Here is a 21,803-nt window from a genome sequence, read left to right as displayed (position 1 = left end):
GAGGACATTGGTGCAGCAAACCCATGATTACAATGTGAAGGCAGCAATGTCATCACCTGTCCAAGTTGCTGGTGTGACTGGGCTGGAACAACATTTACCCAGTAAGCTGTGAAGGACAGTTATGCTCAGTTCTGACATGAACTGTACCAGACGCCAATAGGATCACTGGTCCACCTTCTGCTCAACATATGTGTGGAGGATTGGTACAGCTTTTTTAGAGAAGTAATGATGGCTTGAGATTCTCCACCTTGGTTGGACACAAGCCATTAGTTCTCTGAAATGTTCAGAGTCCATGATATTTAAAGGGAGGGACTGTAGTACCAGCTACTTGGCCAGGTGTATGTTCAGCTTCTGCATCATTTGATGAGTGCATGCATACTGTTGTCTCTTTGCCTTCACCTTGGTGATCGACTGCTGGCAAAACAAGTAACAAGGAGTAGGAGGCAGAGGAGCATCAGGAGCAATAGACGAAGGGTAGGAACGACAGCTTCCTTCTGCTGAGGTTGAGGAGCCCTGACTGCTGGAGAAGGTGTGGAGGTTGCTGGGAGATGCAGTGGCTGCAGCATCAGGCTGTAGCACTATGTTAGTGCTACAGTTTTTCTAGGCCACTCTTTGGTGATGCTCCATGTGTTGAAGCAGGGCAGTGGTGCCAACATTAGCACCCTGACCGCACTTCACCTTCTGTCTACATAGCCTGCATATCTGCCATGCTAACGTCCTCCAATGACTTGCTAAAAAATTCCCACACTGCCAAGTATGGTATTTTACCCCCACTATTCCGTGTTAACTGCTTGCTGCTGGCTTTTTGAACCCCTGCACCACTGTTTCCTAACAGGTAGGCTCCTGAGTAGCAGACAGTCTGCCCAGGGCGCATTTGGCCCCAGATCTCACACTACTTCCACCCTGCTGGCTCATCGGCATGCTGTCACCCTGACCCTCTGATGATGAAGCCCCTCTTCACCCAGCTCAAATGTGCGATTGGCTACGTCATCATCCACTACTGTCTGGTCGACACTTATGTCACCCTCACCAGTCTCATGGCCACATCCCTGACCACTCACAGCACGTGCTCCTGCAGTGGCAAGGTTTGTGGTGGCCCCAACTCTACGCTGTGTCCCCCGAACACTATTGAGGTGTCACTACGTGTTGCTGCTCTCCGGAAGGGATGGTAAGGCATGGTGCATCCGAATGAGAAATAAGAAAGTCAGGGTCTGCAGTAATCTAGTGTGCTTCTTACTGGAGGAGTTCAGGGGCAAAACAATACAGGTGAGGCATAGGGCTGGCTTCTCCCATCTCCTCCCTGGCAGCAGAAGGTATTGATGCTGAGGAAAGGTCTGAGCTAGCTGTCCCTCTCTCTTTCTCTCTCTCTCTCTCTGAAGGCTGGTATCCTGGTCAAAGGCTGGATGTCCACGGTCTGTGGCTCAGCATCCCCATCTCAGCATCTTCTTCTGGTCACTCATGCAGACTGGCATGCATCTTCCCCTCCATGCACTGGTCCCTAACTGCAGAACACTAGGGTCTCTAAATGTTTTCCTTATATACCATTTCTAGCTAGACTGGAACCTTCTACTGGGAGGGGTGGAGTGCAGAAACTCAACACAAACAATTGCAGTGGCCCGGTACGGGTGTATAATATGTACTGTATTTGTTGTGACGCCAATTGCAAGGTGTGCAGGGTACTATCTCAGGGTCCTTCCAAGGTGTTATAACGCATGTCCCAGATTAGGAATGCCAGAGTGGTGTAATGGCCTATAATGTCTCTATAGTTTGGTGGTAGTTGTTGTTCAATCATTTTATTGAGACACAATAAATGATAGCATACACAAGTACAGCATAAGCATCAAAGTACAGATAATAACAATTGGGCTGCTCATCTAGATTGAAAATATCCGCACAAATTTAGAAACCCCCGGCCCAACAAGAAAAAAAAAAGCTTCCACAAAAAGAGAAACTTAGGCATAGACATGTAAATCAGACACACGTGTGGACAAACTAACACGACACATACACGACACATAAGGATAAAGACAACAACAAGGTATCCCACAAGAAACCAAACGCATCACCCTGAAGTAACCGGAGTGACAATGGCCTGCTCCAGCCAAATAGGGAACTCCTGAGACCCCTTAAAGAGAAGCCATGGCGACCTCAATTTCAGGTATTTCTGATCCATTCCCATGTCCTCAGCTATTAATCTCGCCATTCTGCGTATTTTTTCGAACGTCTCTAGCCACTCCCCCACCTTAGGAGCATCCTGAGACTTCCAGTGTCTCGGCACCACCAAACGAGCTGCCTGTACGAAAAATCTCAGGAGGCCCCTCTTAGCTACCTGAATGGAACCAGCAAACATCGAAAGGAGAGCTTCCTCCAGAGTCCATTTGGACTTTGAGCCCGTTACACGATTATATAACTCATTTAGAGCAGACCAAAAGGGATCTATTTTCTTGCACTGCCACCATATATGGGACAACGTACCAACCTCCTCCAAACATCTCCAACATATATCAGAGCAAACCGGATAAAAGGAATACAAGATAGCAGGAGTCCTGTACCACCTAGAAAGGACCTTGAAATTTTTCTCCTGTACCCCACAGCAAATGGAGGACTTATGAGACAGCGTAAATGATTTCATCCATTGGTCAGTAGAGAATACTTTACCAAGTTCTTTCTCCCATGCCTGAACATATGGCAAGGAAAAGGGAGGCCCAACACTCTCCTGGAGCAGCCCGTACAACAGAGACACCAGATGCGTAGGAGGGGATGATTGTGAACACACTGCTTCAAACGGTGTTAGATCCCTAGAAAGTGCTTCCAACGGGCCTAAAGATAGCACGAAATTCCTCAACCCACTATACATTATCCATGCTCCTCTCCCCTCATGGCCTGGTAAATCAACTAATGGTCGGATTGAGTTCCCCTTGATCATCTGCTGCACCCTAACATCTTCCCCTTTGCGAAAACCCAGTAATTCCTTCCTCCTCATACCCAACGGGAAAACCGGGTTTTCCACAATTGGTGTCATAGGACTTGGGAAAGACGAACAACCCAATGCAACAGCACATCTATCCCAAACTTGAAGGACACCTGCCGTGATAAGCGGAAGTCTTTGACTACGGGAAGCTTTAGGCACCCACAGGAGATTTTGGGGGGGACTTCCGTCTCCATTTTCTCAAACCCAACCCATCTCTTAGTGGAACCGTTGTGAAACCAGTCTAATATGTACGCAAGGATTGCCGCTCTATGATATAACTTAATATCAGGGACACCTACTCCACCTCTGTCCTTAGTTCTAAATAGGAACTTAATCCCCAACCTAGGTGAGGCCCCTGCCCAGATGAAATCTAGGAACATGGATCTCATGGTTTTGAAGAACACACACGGTAACGGGATGAGAACAGTCCTCAGAAGATAAAAAATCCTGGGGAGTATGTTCATTTTTAGCGTGTGTATTCTTCCAAACCACGACAATGGCACATGCTTCCAGGCAGTGAGATCCTTTTTAATCTCCACCAATATTGCAGAAAAATGCAGCTGATATAGGCTCTCTAAACGGGCAGGAATAGACACCCCCAAATAAGAAATGTAATCCGACCTCCATTGGAACGGAAAGGCCTGTTTCAAGGCTTGCACAGTGGTGTGTGGAACCATGACATTCAGTATCTCGGATTTATGGAAATTCACCTTGAAGTTGCTTAAATCCCCAAATATAGAGAATTCCCTCGTGATATTTGGTAAACTAACCACCTGGTCGAAGCAGTATATCAATAGATCATCTGCGTAGATGGCAATTTTAGATTTCTGTGTTCCGAAATGAAAGCCCCTTATGGACGCATTAGCTCTAAGTGCCCTTGCCAGAAACTCCATGACCAGAATATACAGTAATGGCGACAATGGGCACCCCTGACGGGTCCCATTGTGAATCTCAAACGGGGAAGACAACGCGCCATTTACTCTCACCTGAGCTCTTGGCTTATTGTATAAAGCCATTATCCTGATTAACATATTAGGTCCTAGTCCAAACGCCTGCAGGGTCTTCCTAAGGAAGTCCCAGTCCACGCGGTCAAACGCCTTTTCCGCGCCGACTGAGAGTAGACAAAGAGGTATCTTATTGGCCTTAGCCCTTCCAATATGCGCCAGGGATCTGATGGTATTATCTCTTGCCTCTCTACCGGGAACAAACCCCACTTGATCCACATAAACCAGGGAAGGAATATGAACCTTCAGCCTGTTTGCCAAAATTTTTAGCATATATCTTGACGTCAATATTTATTAAAGAAATTGGCTGATAATTACTACAGACCAAAGGGTCCTTCCCTGGTTTAGGAATAACACAGATGTGTGCCGTAACCGCCTGCGCTGGAAACATATCTCCTTGCTCTATAGAGTTGCACATATCTTTCAAGGGCCCTAACACCTCATCTAGGAATATTTTATAAAAGCGGGGTGTAAACCCATCTGGTCCTGGGCATTTACCTACTACCAGTGTTTTCACGACCCCCTTAATCTCCTGCTCGGATATCTCCCGCTCTAAGTCACTCTCCACGCTCTAAAGTTTAGGTCCCTTCAACCCTGATAAGTACTGTCTTATTTTTTGAGCTTTAAGATCGGGTGCTAAATCTGCATATTTTCCATTCAGACTACATAGTTTCTCATAATAAGCTTGGAACTCCCTCAGAATTCCCTCACCAGTAGCATGCACCTTCCCTCCCGCTCTAGAGTTGAGAGAAGGAATGTATCCGGAGGCTGTCCGCGGTCGCAGCGCCCTTGCTAGGAGTCTACCACTTTTGTCCCCCAAACCATAATACAGACTTTTAAGCCTTTCTCTGGCCACTAAATATTTCTGGTCAATGAGTTTCCACAAGGCATTCCTAACATCACAGAGCTCCTGGTATACCTTCGGGTCTAGACTGTTCTTATGGCACCCCTCTATCTCTGCTATTTTTTTAAGCAGTTCAACAATCTGGATGGATCTCATTTTCTTCAATCGGGACGCATGGGAAATCAAGCGACCCCTAATCACACACTTGAGCGCCTCCCACTTAATAGTAGATCTAGAGAAATCTCCAGCATGAACCTCCATAAACTCCTCAATAACCTTTTTAATGTCAGCCACACACACACACTGTCTTTCAATACATTATCATTCAACTTCCAAGTGCCCTTTGACAGTGTGGGGTCTCCCAGGTCCAGAGCAACCCATGTCAGCGAGTGATCAGAGAAGAGGATAGGTTCTATCTCCGCAGTCGGCTTCAGATCTAATAAATCATGCGAGATAAACACATAGTCTAGGCGGTGATGTGAATTATGAGCAATGGAGAAAAACGTAAAGTCTTTCACCGACGGATGAAGGATCCGCCAAACATCCACTAGGCGCAGTGAATGTAGGTGTCTCTGAAAGCCCCGGGCTACCCCAGGAGAAATTGAAGACTCACCTGATAACGTGTCCAATTTAGCATCCAGAGGGAGATTAATGTCTCCACCCAAGATAATCGGCACCCCGTCTGCAAAGTCCTCCAACGCTGCAAAGGCTACATCTGCAAAGCCACTCTGACCTGTGTTGGGACAGTACAAATTAGCAAGAACCAACAGTCTAGATGCAATATTAACTTTCAGGAACACGTAACAGCCCTGATCATCCTGGCACATTCTTGTGGATGACTATAGCAACTCCCCTAGATTTAGATTCAGCATATGTACTGTGGGCCCATGTGGTATAGTACCTGGTTTTGTACGCGGGGAGGTGTCCCTTCTTAAAATGGGTCTCCTGCAAGAAGACTATACCCACTTTCTGTTTATGGAGGTTATATAAAATCTGATTCCTTTTAACCGGTTCATTTAGGCCATTAACATTATAAGAGCAAACCTTAATGGAAGCCATAGCATGAAACAGTTATTCCTATAAAATCTGATGGATACCTAACATATAAGGGTAAGAACAATACCCAAGGGAGGACAAGACACAACAGGGGAGACATACAACAGACACATATAACAAATAAGCAACGCAAGGCAGTGATATTACTTGTAAGTAACATTAAGTGGTGGAGTATAACGTCCTTCCACCACCCACACAACTAAGGGAGAAGAGGAAGCTCTATATGACAAAGCAGCCCCCCCCCCCACCATCTCCATGTGTTAGAACTAATTAACATTCAATAAAATGCCATTGACAGAAACAGAACAATAGGAATAGTATAGAAATACATCCTGTATCAAAAATACGTTATAGGCCCATGGGGCCATCTTATTATCCTCCTGTCTTATATTCAATATACAGCAGCTTACCCCAGATAAACAAATCGCCCATTCCCCACACAATCCTGAACATTAGGATCATAATATGAGCAAACATAACGAGACAGCCTAACGGCTGTAGCCGCCTTTATGTGGGACATAACTTGAGACCCACCATAACAGCCCATTAAACGGCCTCTGCAAGCTACTAAGTGACCCCTAGACTAAAGAGTCCAGCAACAGCTTCACGGCGATCTCCTTTGTTTGGAGGCCCTTGGGGAGACCTCAGACCACCTCTCCCTCTGGGGCAATGTCGCAGGCTCTGGAACAGTCAGGCCACTCCAGCAATGAGACACGCAGGAGCGCCAAAGTCTCCAGAAACTTGGGAAGATCTACCGGATCCTTGAACACCGCCGACTTGCCATCTTTCCTGGCATGCAGCTGAAAAGGAAAGCCCCATCTGTATGGGATCTCCTTCTCTTTAACAAGGTGAGTAAGGGCCTCACCGCCCTTCTTAGTTGAAGAGTGCGCCTGGAAAGGTCTGGCAAAATCTGTACTGAAGACCCTCCAAGTTCCAGAGTGTCCGCCTGTCTGGCCGCTCTTAAAATGTCCTCCTTCACTTTAAAGAAGTGCACCCTGCACACAATGTCCCTCGGTCTGGAGACATCATTAGATTTAGGCCCCAAGGCCCTATGCAGCCGGTCTAATTCCACCGGTAGTGTAGCAGAGTCCCCTAGTAGCGAACCAAAGAAGGTCTGGATCGTCGCCTCCAGCTCAGATGTGGGGACCGATTCCGCTACCCCCCGTATCCGCAAGTTATTCCTGCGGTGGCGATTCTCCAGGTCGTCTACATGGGCCAGGAGGTGGTTTATCTGCTGCGAATGCGCCGACAGTACCTTATGCTGGTCCTCCAGCTGGTCGTGGAAGGATTCCTGCACCTTTTCTGAGGCCTCCACTCTGGTGCCGAGATGCTTGATTTCCCCCTTAAGGGTCTTCATCTCGGAGCGGTAAGTCTGCTCCAGCCTCTGTACTGACTGCGCCAGATCATCCTTAGTAGGCAGCGCCTGCAAATAAGTGCGGAGATCCCATTCTCCTTCTGCCACACTGGATGCCGGGCTTCTAGGCTCTTTATCAGTAAGCGGCAGGCTCGCACTTCCTGCAGCAGCGGGTGCATTTCTCCCGGTCGCCATCTTGGGCGTCTCTACAGTCCCAGTACCGCTCGACTGTGAGCCGAAAAACTTCTGTATTCCGGACCCCTCCGGCTGTTGTGCAGGCTCCAGTGGCCCCTTGGTAGTCTTGCGGCCCATCAGGGATCATTAATCAACAGGTATTCTTGTAGAAATGGCAAATCAGGCGGAGATGGCGGGAGAGCTTCGCTTCTCTGCGTCCTACTCTGCCATGAGCAAGCCACGCCCCCCCCTATTTTTACACAAAAGGCTTTTCAACAGATAAGTACAACCATGAACGGCACATATATTTTTATTTCGCCAGTAATACATGGAAAACTGGGCTGTAAAATATCTCACTGCACCGCTGAACGGCAAATAGGCCCAATTTTTTTTATATTTTTACACAAACGGCTTTTCAACAGATAAGTGCAATGATGAAAGGCGAATATAGTTGTATTTCGCCAGTAATACAAGGCAAACTGAGCTGTAAAATATCACACTGCACCGCTGAACGGCAAATAGGCCCAATTCTTTTTATATTTTTACACCAAAGGCTTTTCAACAGATAAGTACTGTACAACTATGAACTGCAAATATATTAGTATTTCACACGTAATAAACAGCAAACTGAGCTATAAAATATCCCACTGCGCTGCTGAATGGCAAATTGGCCCAATTTTTTTAAATATTTTTACACAAAATGCTTTTCAACAGATATGTACAACCAGGGCTCGAGTCGAGGGGGAACGGGTGGGAACGGCGTTCCTGCACTTTTTTCACAGCAGGAACGCCGTTCCCGTTCACAGGGCTGGCGCTTCCATAAGGCAGACCAAGCGGCTGCCTTTAGGACGCACTCTGCACAGAAGAGAGAGATCAATCACTTACTTGCCAGCAGCGCAGCGCTGCCGGGAGCCCTCCCCAGCCAGTGTTCACTCTAAGCCACAGAGAGGAGCAGGAGGCTGCTGATTGGCCAGTATCAGCTAGCTGCCCTGCCATTGGTCCATCCTTTCACACCCCCTTCTCTCTGGAGCTAAACACAGCAGGAGGTTGTGAAGCCTGCGTTCTCACAGTGGATCATGTGACCAGTGATGTCACAGACCTCCTTCTTACAAATCCATTCTAGCATCTACCCAGCATGTATGGCAGGACTCTGCTGAGCAAATACCATGTGCCCAGGTAAGGTGACCACAGAAGTGCCCTGGCATCTGTCTGCTGCTGGAAGCTCAATGTGGAGCTTTATGAATGTAAAAACTAATACCCAAGAGGATAAAGAAAACCCTGCTTGTCTGTTTCTGACCGTAATCTTCACACATAATGTTTATTTGATTGCAATTTACTCTAACACCTAAAGGGATTTTTTTTTTAAAAGCCTGCTGTTTCTCTAGATGACCTTATGTTGATAGTAGTGTTAATAGAGTCTCAAAAGTCTGTAAAAATAGGGTAACTGCTTTTATAGACCCTTGAGACTCTATTAACACTACTATAAACATAAGGTCACCTAGAGAAAGAGAGCAAGTTTTTAAAATTATGTTTTTCCTTTAGGTGTTAAAACATAACTTATTTGATTGCTTGAACACCTAAAGGAAAACAAATTAAAAACCTGCTGTTTCTCAAGATGACCTTATGTTGATAGCAGTGGTAATAGAGTCTGAAAGGTCTATAGAAGCAGTTACCCTATTTTTACAGACCTTTGAGGCTCTATTAACACTACTGTCAACATAAGGTCATTTAGAGACACAGCAGGTTTTTAAAATGATTTTTCCTTTAGGTGTTACAGCAATCAAATGAAAGTTATGTTTTAACACATAAAGGAAAAACATAATTAAAAAAACATGCTGTTTCTCTAAATGACCTGATGTTGATAGTAGTGTTAATAGAGTCTCAAAGGTTTGCAAAAATAGTGTACCTACTTCTATAGACCTTTGAGACTCTATTACCACTACTTTTAGCATAAGATCATCTGGAGAAACATCAGGTTTTTTAAATTATTTTTTCTTTAGGTGTTAGAGCAATGAAATGGAGGGGGGGAAATGTGACATGGGTGAGGATGGGGTTACATGATGGGCCGGAGACAATGTCTGTGGTCTGTCTGTGCCATGGACGGGGAGAAATATGACATGGGGGTCTGATCTGAGGCATTGGGGCTGTGCCTGTGAGCTGAGGTCTAATTAACATTGGGGTCTGACCTGAGGTGAAATGAAAAATATTGTTTCCTATTATCCTCCTCTAAAACCTAGGTGCATCTTATAGGGCGAAAAATACAATACTTGCTTGCTCCTCCTCCCAACCTCCCCTGCCCTTTGCATATGCCGCGCGCCGTGACGTCACACGGAGGCATTTGGGTGAGTTCCCACACTTTTTTTCCCAGGACTTGACCCCTGTGTACAACCATGAACGGCAAATATATTTGTATTTCGCCAGTAATACTGTCACAAGAGGCAGGCGGCGGGCTTCTCGTCCCCTGCGCCGCCGACGGTCCCCGATCTCGCGGCAGCCAGGACATTCGGCTACTGTCAGGGAGGCGCTCGCCACGTCACATGACCCCTTCCCTCCACTATTTAAACAGGTTGCCTGTGATTTTCGTCTCTTGGGCTGTGTATTATTATTATAATATCTTATCTGACCTCTGGTATTGACCCTTGATTTGTTTCCTGACGCCCCTTCTGCCTGCTCCTTTGACCTTGACGTGATCTCCCGGACTGACCTCGGCTAGTTGACCTGCCTTGCCCTTTCCATTTCTGGGTACCTTGCTTGTCTACCTCCCTGTCTGCTTTGTTACTACTTCTCGTTTGGCTGTCCGCTTCCCTCACTGTCTCTATCGACTCTGCATGCACTTACGCAGGTCAGGGACCGTCACCCAGTTGCTCCCCATCACCTAGGGCGGGTGGTGCAAGTAGGCAGGAACAGGGGTGAGGGTGGCAGCCCAGGGGGTGCACTTCCTCTCTATCTTCCTACCCGTGACAAATACATGGCAAATGGTAAAATATCTCACTGTACCAGTGAATGGCAAATAGGCCCTAATTTTTTCTTTTTTTTTTTAACAAAATGCTTTTCAACAAATAAGTACAACTATGAACGGCGAAAAAATTTGTATTTCACCACTAGTACACAGCAAACTGGGCTGTAAAATATCTCACTGCAATGCTGAGCGGCAAAGATATTTTGTCTTTTTCCATTAATACACGCAAAAAAAGGCTTCAAAACAGATAACAGCACCACTAGGTGGCAAAAATATTTTTTCTTTTTCCACTAATACACACCGAGCTCCAAGTGTGGCGTCTTGCCCAGCGACAACTCCAAGCCCTGGGCTCCCAAGGCCGCCGACTCTGGATCAAGCAGTAGAGGTTAGAGGAAGGCTGAGCTCAGCGTCAAGCGTCAGAAGCTCACATGCTATTCTCCTGTATAACATTTGCGCATCCCAAATAGCTGTGACATTCCCTGTAATTTTGTATTAGTCACTGGTGACAGCAGCAACATTACCTGCGCTACATCTCCTGTATAATGTTTGACACATCATAAATATCAGTGATAGGCTACATAGGCTCCTTACGATCTCCCTACATTGTGCTTCGTCAGTTCCTATGCTCAGCTCACAGGCTTCTTACTTTCACTTTATAACACATATAGCCGCCATTTTAGGAAAATAACGATTTGTTACTACGAAGTGCAAGGAAATTGGAATTCATGGTGAATCAAATTTTTCCCAAAATTTTGATCATATTCAATTCATTTCACGTCGATTCAAACAACACTAAGTTTGCACAAGCGAGCTGTGAATGCCTGCATCATTTGCCAGTTTCAGATTTTACAAATTTGAATAGTTTAAATGATATCAACCCTCTTTTTAATGCTGCTTTCAACACCCACAAATAGCTATTTGACTCTTATTGAGATTTGCCATGTAATCCAGGAGAAAGAAGATAATTACACTTATCCTACTTTAACCAAACTATAAGATAACAGACTTGAAGCTATTTTTTATTTAATTCCGTTTACTGTATTAGTAGTTGGTTTACTAGGAGAATGTAGGCAGTTTGTTTTAATCTTGAGGCTAAATTAGAACATTCTGGCTGCCACCAGAAAGCATGCTGCACACTGCTTATACATGGAACCCAAAATGAACCTAATATATAGTAAGCACCTACACTCCCCCTAGTGGCAGCTTTAGGCAGTTTGAAGGGGTTGTCTGGTTTCATGATATTGAGCCTCAAGATAGGTCACCAAAATCAGATCAGTGGAGATCCAATTCCTGGCACCCCCACGAATAAGCTGTTTGAATGTGTTGCACTTGTGCGAGCATTGCATCCTCATTGTAGAGCCAGTGCAGGGTAATTACAGTTCCTTCTCCCATTTAAGTAAATGGGACAAACAGCTAATTTCCGGGGGCTTAGTTGAAAAAAAGGTGTGGCTTATTGGAATACAGTGTTATCTAAGATACAAATTTGTTCCCAAAAATTGGACTACAATTCTGGAGTAATATTCTGTTGCAAAAGTAAGCAGTGATCAGTAATTTGTATAAAGGTAGACAAATGTGTCTAGCTGTGTAGCAAATGTATGATCCATTCTGAGCCACTGTGATAAATCTGGTGCAGGTCTAGACTGCCTAAGTCTACACCATCTACAGAATTATTAAGTTTGCCCCTCTGTGTCCTTTTGTACAGGCTTTATGCACTCTGTCATGTGTATGCAGTGTTAGTGCTTGTAAGAAATAAAGTGTTTTATTAAAGTGTTAATACTCACCTTCCTTTTGGCACTTATGATTAATACCACCATGAAACATGCAAGCAGGAAGATAGAAACTCCAGTCAAAACCCATATTTCTACAAATGACAGTATATGACAAACCGGGGGTTGCACACCAACATCTAGGATTAGAAAAATGAAATATATCAGCTAAAGGCTGATTGACATCTGAGTTTAACTGATCCAGCAGGATGTTCCCCCAGAGAAACAACTTGCTAAAGTTCACAGGATCCAGCATAGCTGAACACGGCCATGCACTGCAGAACCCTATTGACTATAATGGGATCCAGCTGGCCGCTTTCAGGCATAAGTGCCGGCTTAAGCCGGACAAAAACCTGTGCATGCAAGACTTTTTATCCTTTCGAAGCTGGCACTTACTCTGGAAAGTGACCAGATCACCATTGGATCCCATTATAGTCAAATGGATTCGACGGTGTACAGCCGTGTTAGGCTATGCTGAATCCAGTGAACAGTCGGCACAGCCTGTCGGATCAGTTGAAGGTAAAGACTCCCAAAATGGAAAACAAGGATCCAGCACTGCCTTTCTCCGAACTGTAGACTTTATTGAATCGTACACATGCAATTAAAAAAGATTGAGTTTTCTTGATCCGTTTCGGGCAACACTAGCTCTTTGTCAAAAGAGTAAAATCTCATACAAAGCAGAAGATAGAATACATGTTTGAAGAATCAGGTAACCAATAGTGAATCAACACATACATGATCAGGTGAATATCATTAGGTCTTCACAGGTCCATGACTTATTATTCAGAAAGAGGGAAAGGAGAAGACTCCTAAAATAAAAATAATAAAAAACAATACTTCATATAAATAATATCTTCGAAAATGACGTCTGTCACTGCTCACCCCACAATAAAGTGCATAATATATCATGATAAAATATCCAACTGATATAAATTAATTTAATAGTAATAAATTACGACCTGTCTTTTATTTAGACCAGCCGGGGCTTTTGTTTCTAACATAAAGGTCCAGTATGTTTCCCTGGCCAAGAGCTTTTTCCTATGGTCTTCACCTCTAATTGGTCTAGACACCCTTTCAATTCCACTAAAAGTAAAGGAGGATAAATCTCCCTTGTGGATATCAGTAAAGTGTTTAGACACAGCAGAAATAATCCACGCCTTCTCATTATTGACATCAGAAAGATGCTTGCATATCCTTGTCTTCAGGGTATTTGTGGTGCAACCTATGTACTGCAGTTTATACAAACTGCAGTTTACAAGGTACCCCAGAAATTTAGTATTGCAATTAATATGCGAAGATATTTTATCGGTGTTATTAGTATTGAAAGAGAAAAAGGTTGTTGAAATTTTTGCGAAGTAGCAACAACGCCATATGTTATGGCCGCATAAAAAAAAAACTTTTGCATCTAACCATGTATAGCAGGGTTTGTCAGAAAAACAAGGATACACAAGCATCTTTATGATATCAATAATGAGAAGGCGTGGATTATTTCTGCTGTGTCTAAAGTTTACACTTCACTGATACCCACAAGGGAGATGTATCCTCCTTTCCTTTTGGTGAAATTGAAAGGGTGTCTAGTCCATTTAGAGGTGGAGACCATAGGACAAAGCTCTTGGCCAGGGAAACATACTGGATCTTTATGTTGGAAACTAGAGCCCTGACTGGTCTAAATAAAAGACAGGATGTCATTTATTACTATTAATTTAATTTATATCAGTTGGATATTTTATCATGATATATTATGCACTTTATTGTAGGGTGAGCAGTAATAGACGTTATTTTCGAAGATATTATGTATATGAAGTATTGTTGTTTTTATTTTTTTATTTTTTTTAGGCTTCTTCCCCTCCTCCCCCTCTTTATGAATAATTAGTTATGAACCTGTGGAGATCTAATGATATTCACCTGATCATGTATGTGTTGATTCACTATTGGTTACCTGATTTTCCAAACATGTATCTTATCTGCTGCTTTGTGTGAGATTTTACTCTTTTGACAAAGAGCTAGTGTTGCCCGAAACGGATCAAGAAAACTCAATCTTTTTTAATTGCATGTGTACGATTCAATAAATTCTACAGTTCGGAGAAAGGCAGTGCTTGATCCTTGTCTTCCATGTTAGATTTTCTATATATTAATAAAAGGTGAACACAATCCATATCTGACAGTATACAGGGAGTGCAGAATTATTAGGCAAATGAGTATTTTGACCACATCATCCTCTTTATGCATGTTGTCTTACTCCAAGCTGTATAGGCTCGAAAGCCTACTACCAATTAAGCATATTAGGTGATGTGCATCTCTGTAATGAGAAGGGGTGTGGTCTAATGACATCAACACCCTACATAAGGTGTGCATAATTATTAGGCAACTTCCTTTCCTTTGGCAAAATGGGTCAAAAGAAGGACTTGACAGGCTCAGAAAAGTAAAAAATAGTGAGATATCTTGCAGAGGGATGCAGCACTCTTAAAATTGCAAAGCTTCTGAAGCGTGATCATCGAACAATCAAGTGTTTCATTCAAAATAGTCAATAGGGTCGCAAGAAGCGTGTGGAAAAACCAAGGCGCAAAATAACTGCCCATGAACTGAGAAAAGTCAAGCGTGCAGCTGCCAAGATGCCACTTGCCACCAGTTTGGCCATATTTCAGAGCTGCAACATCACTGGAGTGCCCAAAAGCACAAGGTGTGCAATACTCAGAGACATGGCCAAGGTAAGAAAGGCTGAAAGACGACCACCACTGAACAAGACACACCAGCTGAAACGTCAAGACTGGGCCAAGAAATATCTCAAGACTGATTTTTCTAAGGTTTTATGGACTGATGAAATGAGAGTGAGTCTTGATGGGCCAGATGGATGGGCCCGTGGCTGGATTGGTAAAGGGCAGAGAGCTCCAGTCCGACTCAGACGCCAGCAAGGTGGAGGTGGAGTACTGGTTTGGGCTGGTATCATCAAAGATGAGCTTGTGGGGCCTTTTCGGGTTGAGGATGCTTCTTCAAGCAGTGGTACAGGAAGAAGTCTGCAAACATGATTTTCATGCAGGACAATGCTCCATCACACGCGTCCAAGTACTCCACAGTGTGGCTGGCAAGAAAGGGTATAAAAGAAGAAAATCTAATGACATGGCCTCCTTGTTCACCTGATCTGAACCCCATTGAGAACCTGTGGTCCATCATCAAATGTGAGATTTACAAGGAGGGAAAACAGTACACCTCTCTGAACAGTGTCTGGGAGGCTGTGGTTGCTGCTGCACGCAATGTTGATGGTGAACAGATCAAAACACTGACAGAATCCATGGATGGCAGGCTTCTGAGTGTCCTTGCATAGAAAGGTGGCTATATTGGTCACTGATTTGTTTTTGTTTTGTTTTTGAATGTCAGAAATGTATATTTGTGAATGTTGAGATGTTATATTGGTTTCACTGGTAAAAATAAATAATTGAAATAGGTATATATTTGTTTTTTGTTAAGTTGCCTAATAATTATGCACAGTAATAGTCACCTGCACACACAGATATCCCCCTAAAATAGCTAAAACTAAAAACAAACTAAAAACTACTTCCAAAAATATTCAGCTTTGATATTAATGAGTTTTTTGGGTTCATTGAGAACATGGTTGTTGTTCAATAATAAAATAATCCTCAAAAATACAACTTGCCTAATAATTCTGCACTCCCTGAATATACACTTTCAAAATAAATGTATTATTTGGTTTATGAGAGTCTGGTCAGTTTTTACAGAATTAAATGAGTGGCTTACTAACATGTTATATGGGTTTTACCCTTTTAAAATATTGTCTCCTAAACCATAAATTTTGCATCCATATTGGTAGGTTTGGGCTGGTTAGGCCTGCAGTTTATGAATGCAGTATGCAATGAAGCTATTAAAACATAAGATACTATAAGATACTAAAGCTACAGTATGAAGTCTTTATGCGTAATAGTTATATAGTTTAGCTTACTGAAACTATTACGACTTCATGGAGTTCTCAAAGAGCAGAATAAACTATGTGACACTCACTTTAAATGGAGTCTGTCACCAACCTGACCGGTTTAAACCGATCACATAGTTCAGTGGGACACAAACACATGACACAGATGATACCTTTGTTTTGCTTTTCAGATCATCCAATTCGCTCAAAAAGTAGTTTTTTATGATATATTATAGGCCGTTCGCGCATCGCTGCCGGGCCCGTGCATGCGCAGTGTTCTGCCCACTGTGAGCAGAGGCACAGAGATATGCAGTGCGCATGCGCTGATTTCACGCCAGTTAGCATATCATAAAAACTACTTTTTGGGCAATTTGGATGATCTGAAAAACGAAACAAAGGTACCATCTATGTCATGTCTTTGTGTCCCACTGAACTATGGGATCGGTTTAAAACTGGTCAGGATGGTGACAGACTCACTTTAAAGGGGTTTTCCATGCGTTTAACAATATCAGATTGGTGAGGATCCAACTCCCAGTTTCCCCAACTAACAGCTATTTGTGGAGGCTGCTGATGTCTTGCAGTTTACCAAGCGCCGTGCCTTCCATTGGAGTATTGCAGCTCACCCCCATTCACTTGAATTGATTGAGCTGCACCTAGGCTATGTGACAGAAGAACTTGATGTCGCTGGACTAGGAACACGCTGCAGCACTCATCAGAGTACCACTTCCTTTTCACACAGACGGGGGTGCTGGGAGTCATCTCCTCATCGATCTGATATTGATAACCTACCCTGACAATAGGTCATCAATATCTGAATCTAAGACAACCCCTTTGATGGGAGAAAGAAATTATTTTTCTAGGGTATACTTTGGTTTTGTGCAGATATTTTATATTATAACCTAGTAGATATCTATTTAAGCCTTTTCTGTATGCAGTTACTTGTTATATAACTGGCAGCTAATGTGTTTTTGTGACCCTGAGCAATAGGACTTTCGATTGCAGGTTATATTAGTCAGAGTCCATTTTTTTACAATTGTTATTTGTGATTTATGATTTAAACATAAACAAAAAAAGAACACAAAACATGTTTCTGGGTAAATGTAAGCTTTTTTTCCTAGATATTTTTACTGCTGACCTATCAGTCATCAGTATCTGAGTGGTGGGGGTCTGACACCCAGGACCCCCACTGATCAACTATAATGGGGACGGGGGCGGACGGATCTGACAGGGTGAACAGCCTGTCGGATCCGTCCTGCCGCTAGTGTGAAAGTACCCTAAAACTATTTTTTTAGCTGAATGAAACATAAAAGCATCTTGAGGTACACAAACTTTAATTATCATCAAGTGAAATACTATCACATCTCTCACTTTATTTCATGTTTCAGTATTACCAATAATAATGCAATGCTTTTATTATTTAGTCCTTCCTGAGGTCTCATTATTAGACAACACATGTTAGGTTAGATTCACACATACAGTTTTTGGTGTGAGGTATGAGGCAGTTTGTTTAACCAAAGAATGGATCCAATGGATCTTTTATACTCACCTCTCTGTTGGATAACCCCTTGACTTTAGCTAAATGTCGCATTAATAACTGCGCCAAGAAGCGCATGTGTGAATCAAGTCTCATAATCACACAATTTATCAAATATAAGAAAAAGGATGACTTACCATGGACATACAAAAGTGTCCTATTCACAGTTGAATGTGTAACAGGAGGTGGAACAAGTGTTTGTATATGACAAATATAGTTGCCAGTGTGCATTTTTGCAAGGTTAGTAAGACTAACAGAAAAACTGCCATTAAATGGAGAAATATGACATTGTGTTCCGTTTGTCCAGTTGTGTAATTTTAGTTTAGTGCCTGAATTATACACCAAACACACCACATTTCCATCTTTTTCTAGAGTCAAGTTAAACTTGTCCCTGAAAGTGCCTGAAGTGCCTGAAAGACTATATCGGCAGAGTTCCGCTTCTCCCATATGGGAGGCAACCACAAGATGTGGAAATGAGTTGCCGCTCTCAGTACGTTGTCCTGTAAAAAAAAACAGCAGTCATTAATATAAAGTGTATATCTGTGGTACATCTAAAATCTTAGTAGCAACGGCAACCTGTATGTGTACTTTCTCTGTGTATGCTTTACCCTCCTTGTCTCCTGGTTTGTGTGGGGTTAATGTCCTGGTCTGGATGTGCTCACTAGGTGCTTTATATTCCTGTTTGCTGTGGGCCTAGGGGTGAGTCTGTCTTCAGCCTTGCTGAGTGCAGAAGCTATGCACCTGACCTGGGTTATTCCATCTGCCCTGTCTGAGTGGCCACCCAGTAAGACATTAAGGTCACTTTGTCTGTTCCATATCTGGTCTGTGACCACCATGTGCCCTGTGTGCAGCTCTGTCTGTTCACCCATGGATTAACTCTGCATGGGGAACAGACATCTGCTAGTCCTGTCTACGCCTTTGGTGCGAGGGCTTCTGGTTTCTCCGGAGGGAGGACATTTCTTTCTTATCTCTATTTGTTCAGTGTCTAGATATATGTTAGCCTGGCAGTGCTTAACTGCTTCTTATCCTGTCTTGTGTATGTTCGGTTTTTGGTGAGAGGGCTCCTGGGTTCTCCAGAGGGAGGACATCTAGTCTGTGTGCAGCTATGCCTGTGACCGCCATGTGTCGTTCGGCATGGGGTTCAGGCATCTGCTTGTCTGCCTGTTATGGCAGCTCTGCCTGAGACCGCCATACATCAGTTCTGCATGGGGTCCAGGCAGCTGCTTGTCTGCTGGTTCCTAATTGTCTTGTCTGTACTGTGTCCTGTGTGGTTTGTTCGGGTTACAGTATGTGTGCCTGGGTTCCAGTCCATGTTTGTGTGGACTACTGGTGCTTGCATCATCAGTCTCTGCAGGAAAGTGGCCAAGTGCACCAGGACCATCCTAGAGGTGCAACTAGTGAGCCCTCGGCCTAGTTCATCCCCACCATTTGGGGCTCTGTGAAGAACGGGCCTCACTGAGTCTCTGCCCTCTGTGTTTGGCCCCAAGTAAAACCGATGCACTTCGTCCATTGGTATTTCCTGACACTGGTCCTTTACCTGCTGATCCAGTTTTCTGCCATGTTTGTATCTAGTCATTAAAGTATTCGGTTTTGGTCCTTGCCTTGTCTGTCTGATTGCTTGCCTTGTGTTTATTTGATTGAGATAGGACCTTCAATCGAACATGACAGATAGGATGTGTTCTATTTTTTTAGGGGCAGTGGAACAGACATACAAATGGGTTCACATCCTAACCGCAAAAAAAAAAATGCTGATTTGATGCAGATCAAAAATTGTGTGCATGGGACCTATTCAAATGATATATAAACCACAAAAATCACTTTTAGGCTGTTTTTGTGACATTTAGGTCTGATACACAGCTTTAATATTATGTTATTATGTAATTGATGTAGAATAGACATTTGCCCATAACATATTCCCCCATATATATAATTGTAGCTTTTCCAAAGGTGAGCAGTTACTAACAATACTGTCAGCTATGATCTGGGATGGAAACCCCCTGTTAAACCATGTGAATAGTAACCCTCTTACTATACAGTATACCAGTTTGTAACAGAGTTTTGCTGGTATTTGACTTTCAGCTCAGGAATATGGGTCACACAGTGTGCAGTTGACTGACTAAAATGATTAGGCTTATGGGCATATGAGAATCTGACAAGTTTTGAAGAACTGTCCCTCCAATTTTACAAGAAAGCACAAGGTATATTTCTCAAGGATTCGATGTAGGCAGGTAGTAATCATGTGGTAATTCATGTGATATTATAGAGGTATCATCCAATTTAGGCATTACTGTGTCTTATAGGTCAGGGGCCAAGGAAACTGTGGGGGCCAGCTGCTGTAATGAAATGTGAAGCTTCAAAATAGCTGGATGCCAATCCATAAGCCATAATGTGCACACACAAAAACTGTATTTGCTGAGGGCTCAGCCATTATAAAATCCCTCACAGAGGAGAATAAGTAATCATATGCCTCAATGGTGGCACATATTGAATCAGACATATTGCTAGACTTTTCTCAAAGTCACTGAGATAAAAAAGGGGCTATTGACAAAGTTGAAGTGCCATTAAGGAAACTTGGGCTAGATCATACTGTACAACAACACAATTAAGACTAAACATTTTTGCAGTTTTCTCTTTTCTTCCAACCACAGCAAAATTCCTCAAAGTACATTAACCATTTGCATCTCTTATACGTATTAAAAAATGAAAAAAATAAAAACATTCACAGCGCAAAAGCATGGTAACAGTCTATTCTATTAGTTAATATTTACTTAATATTATCCAAATATTAATTTAAAAGTTAAGCAGGCATCATAAACCACTCATGGTACAAGTATAGCCAGACCAATTTCAGTTGGTATAGATGTAGATATAAGCTGTTATTGTTCTATAACTGAAAACTTGATTGAAAACATTCTATAATTATTTGAATAAATAATAAGAAACCATAACTTATGTCACATTAATAAACAGTTGCAATCAACAGTTAGCAACCAAATCTGTTGAGAAGTGTGCATCTAACAATATTCCTATTAATGTTTCTGACAACCTGCGTGGCTTTGTTTTGACGTGAAGATTTTGGTTACCTGTGCTAATCCAACACCAGTGCTTTCAAAATTAGCTTTGTTTACCTGTTTGATAAAATTATACTGATAAATTAAATAGGTGGAAAAGGCTGATTTCACCCATGGTTCTTTGTTTGTGTTCTACTCCTGCTTTTGGCTTATGAATACTGGTGCAAAATAATCACAAAAATATTATAGTGTGAAAGTGACATGAAATAAGTAATTTGTTTTAGTTCAGTTAAGCATGGTAAGTTTAGTGAATTACATGTTGTGCAACTACTGGGGCTCAGTGTATATACTATAGATTTGCATCAGAACAGAAATGAAATGTTCGTACATGAAGAATAAACCATCCAGTAGCAGAAGTTTCATTGCTTAATGCTGATTTTACACTTATATATGTTATATACATTGTGCTTTTATATTATAATATAATGTTGGTATGAAATATAATATGAAAATTGTAAAACTCACCAGAAACTTGCAATGTAGTCAGCAGAAATAAGCCACCTAGACAAGCATTCATTACAAAGACTATTTTTGTTAACATCTTTGTCTTTTAATCTTGGATTGTTACAACAGCTAAAACCAAAAGCCTCAGATCCTCTCTACCCTGAAATGAAGTAAGAGACTTGCTCTGCGTGGAACATGTTTTCAGCAGAGGATGTTAACTGGCATATTTTGTCATTTTACATACCTTTTGATGTGGGTTCACAAAACAATATGACTTTAGTGGTAAAGATATTTTTCCATTGCAGATTTTCCCTAGGTTGATTTACTATAAATCAGTCCAATGTATATGAAGTCCTACAATGTTATACAGGAAACAATTAAACAGTGCTGTGGAAAATATGTATTTGCTCCTTACAGATTTCTGTTGCTTTTGCACATTTGTCACACTTAAATATTTCAAATTATAAAACAAATTTGAATATCAAAGAAAACCTGAGTAAATGTAAAATGCAGTTTTTATATTGTTTCATTTATTAAGTGAAAATAGCTATCCAAACCAACCTAGCCCTATGTAACAAAGTAATTGCCCCTGGTTGTGCCACCTTTGGCGGCAACAATTGTAATCAAGCATTTGCGATAACTGGCAATGAGTCTTTCACATCTCTGTGGAGGAATTTTGGCCTATTCATCTTTGCAGAATT

At 42.6% G+C, this 21,803-nt stretch overlaps 1 protein-coding gene across 1 annotated transcript in view; it reads right to left on the bottom strand.

The window, feature by feature from the left end:
- LOC122945589 (T-cell-specific surface glycoprotein CD28-like) overlaps positions 1–21,288 on the bottom strand; it is a 54,057-nt gene extending 32,769 nt beyond the window's left edge. The window contains exons 1-3 of the mRNA XM_044304673.1: positions 21,124–21,288; positions 17,725–18,087; positions 12,144–12,268 (exon numbers count right to left, since the gene is read on the bottom strand). Of these exons, the coding sequence (XP_044160608.1) occupies positions 12,144–12,268; positions 17,725–18,087; positions 21,124–21,199 (564 nt within the window). The 5' untranslated portion in view covers positions 21,200–21,288. The remainder of the gene's footprint in view (positions 1–12,143; positions 12,269–17,724; positions 18,088–21,123) is intronic.
- Positions 21,289–21,803: the final 515 nt, after the last annotated feature.

Source organism: Bufo gargarizans, chromosome 8 (genome assembly GCF_014858855.1).
Source record: "Bufo gargarizans isolate SCDJY-AF-19 chromosome 8, ASM1485885v1, whole genome shotgun sequence".
Classification (NCBI taxonomy): Eukaryota; Metazoa; Chordata; class Amphibia; order Anura; family Bufonidae; genus Bufo; species Bufo gargarizans.
This window is presented reverse-complemented; position numbering and strand designations above follow the sequence as displayed.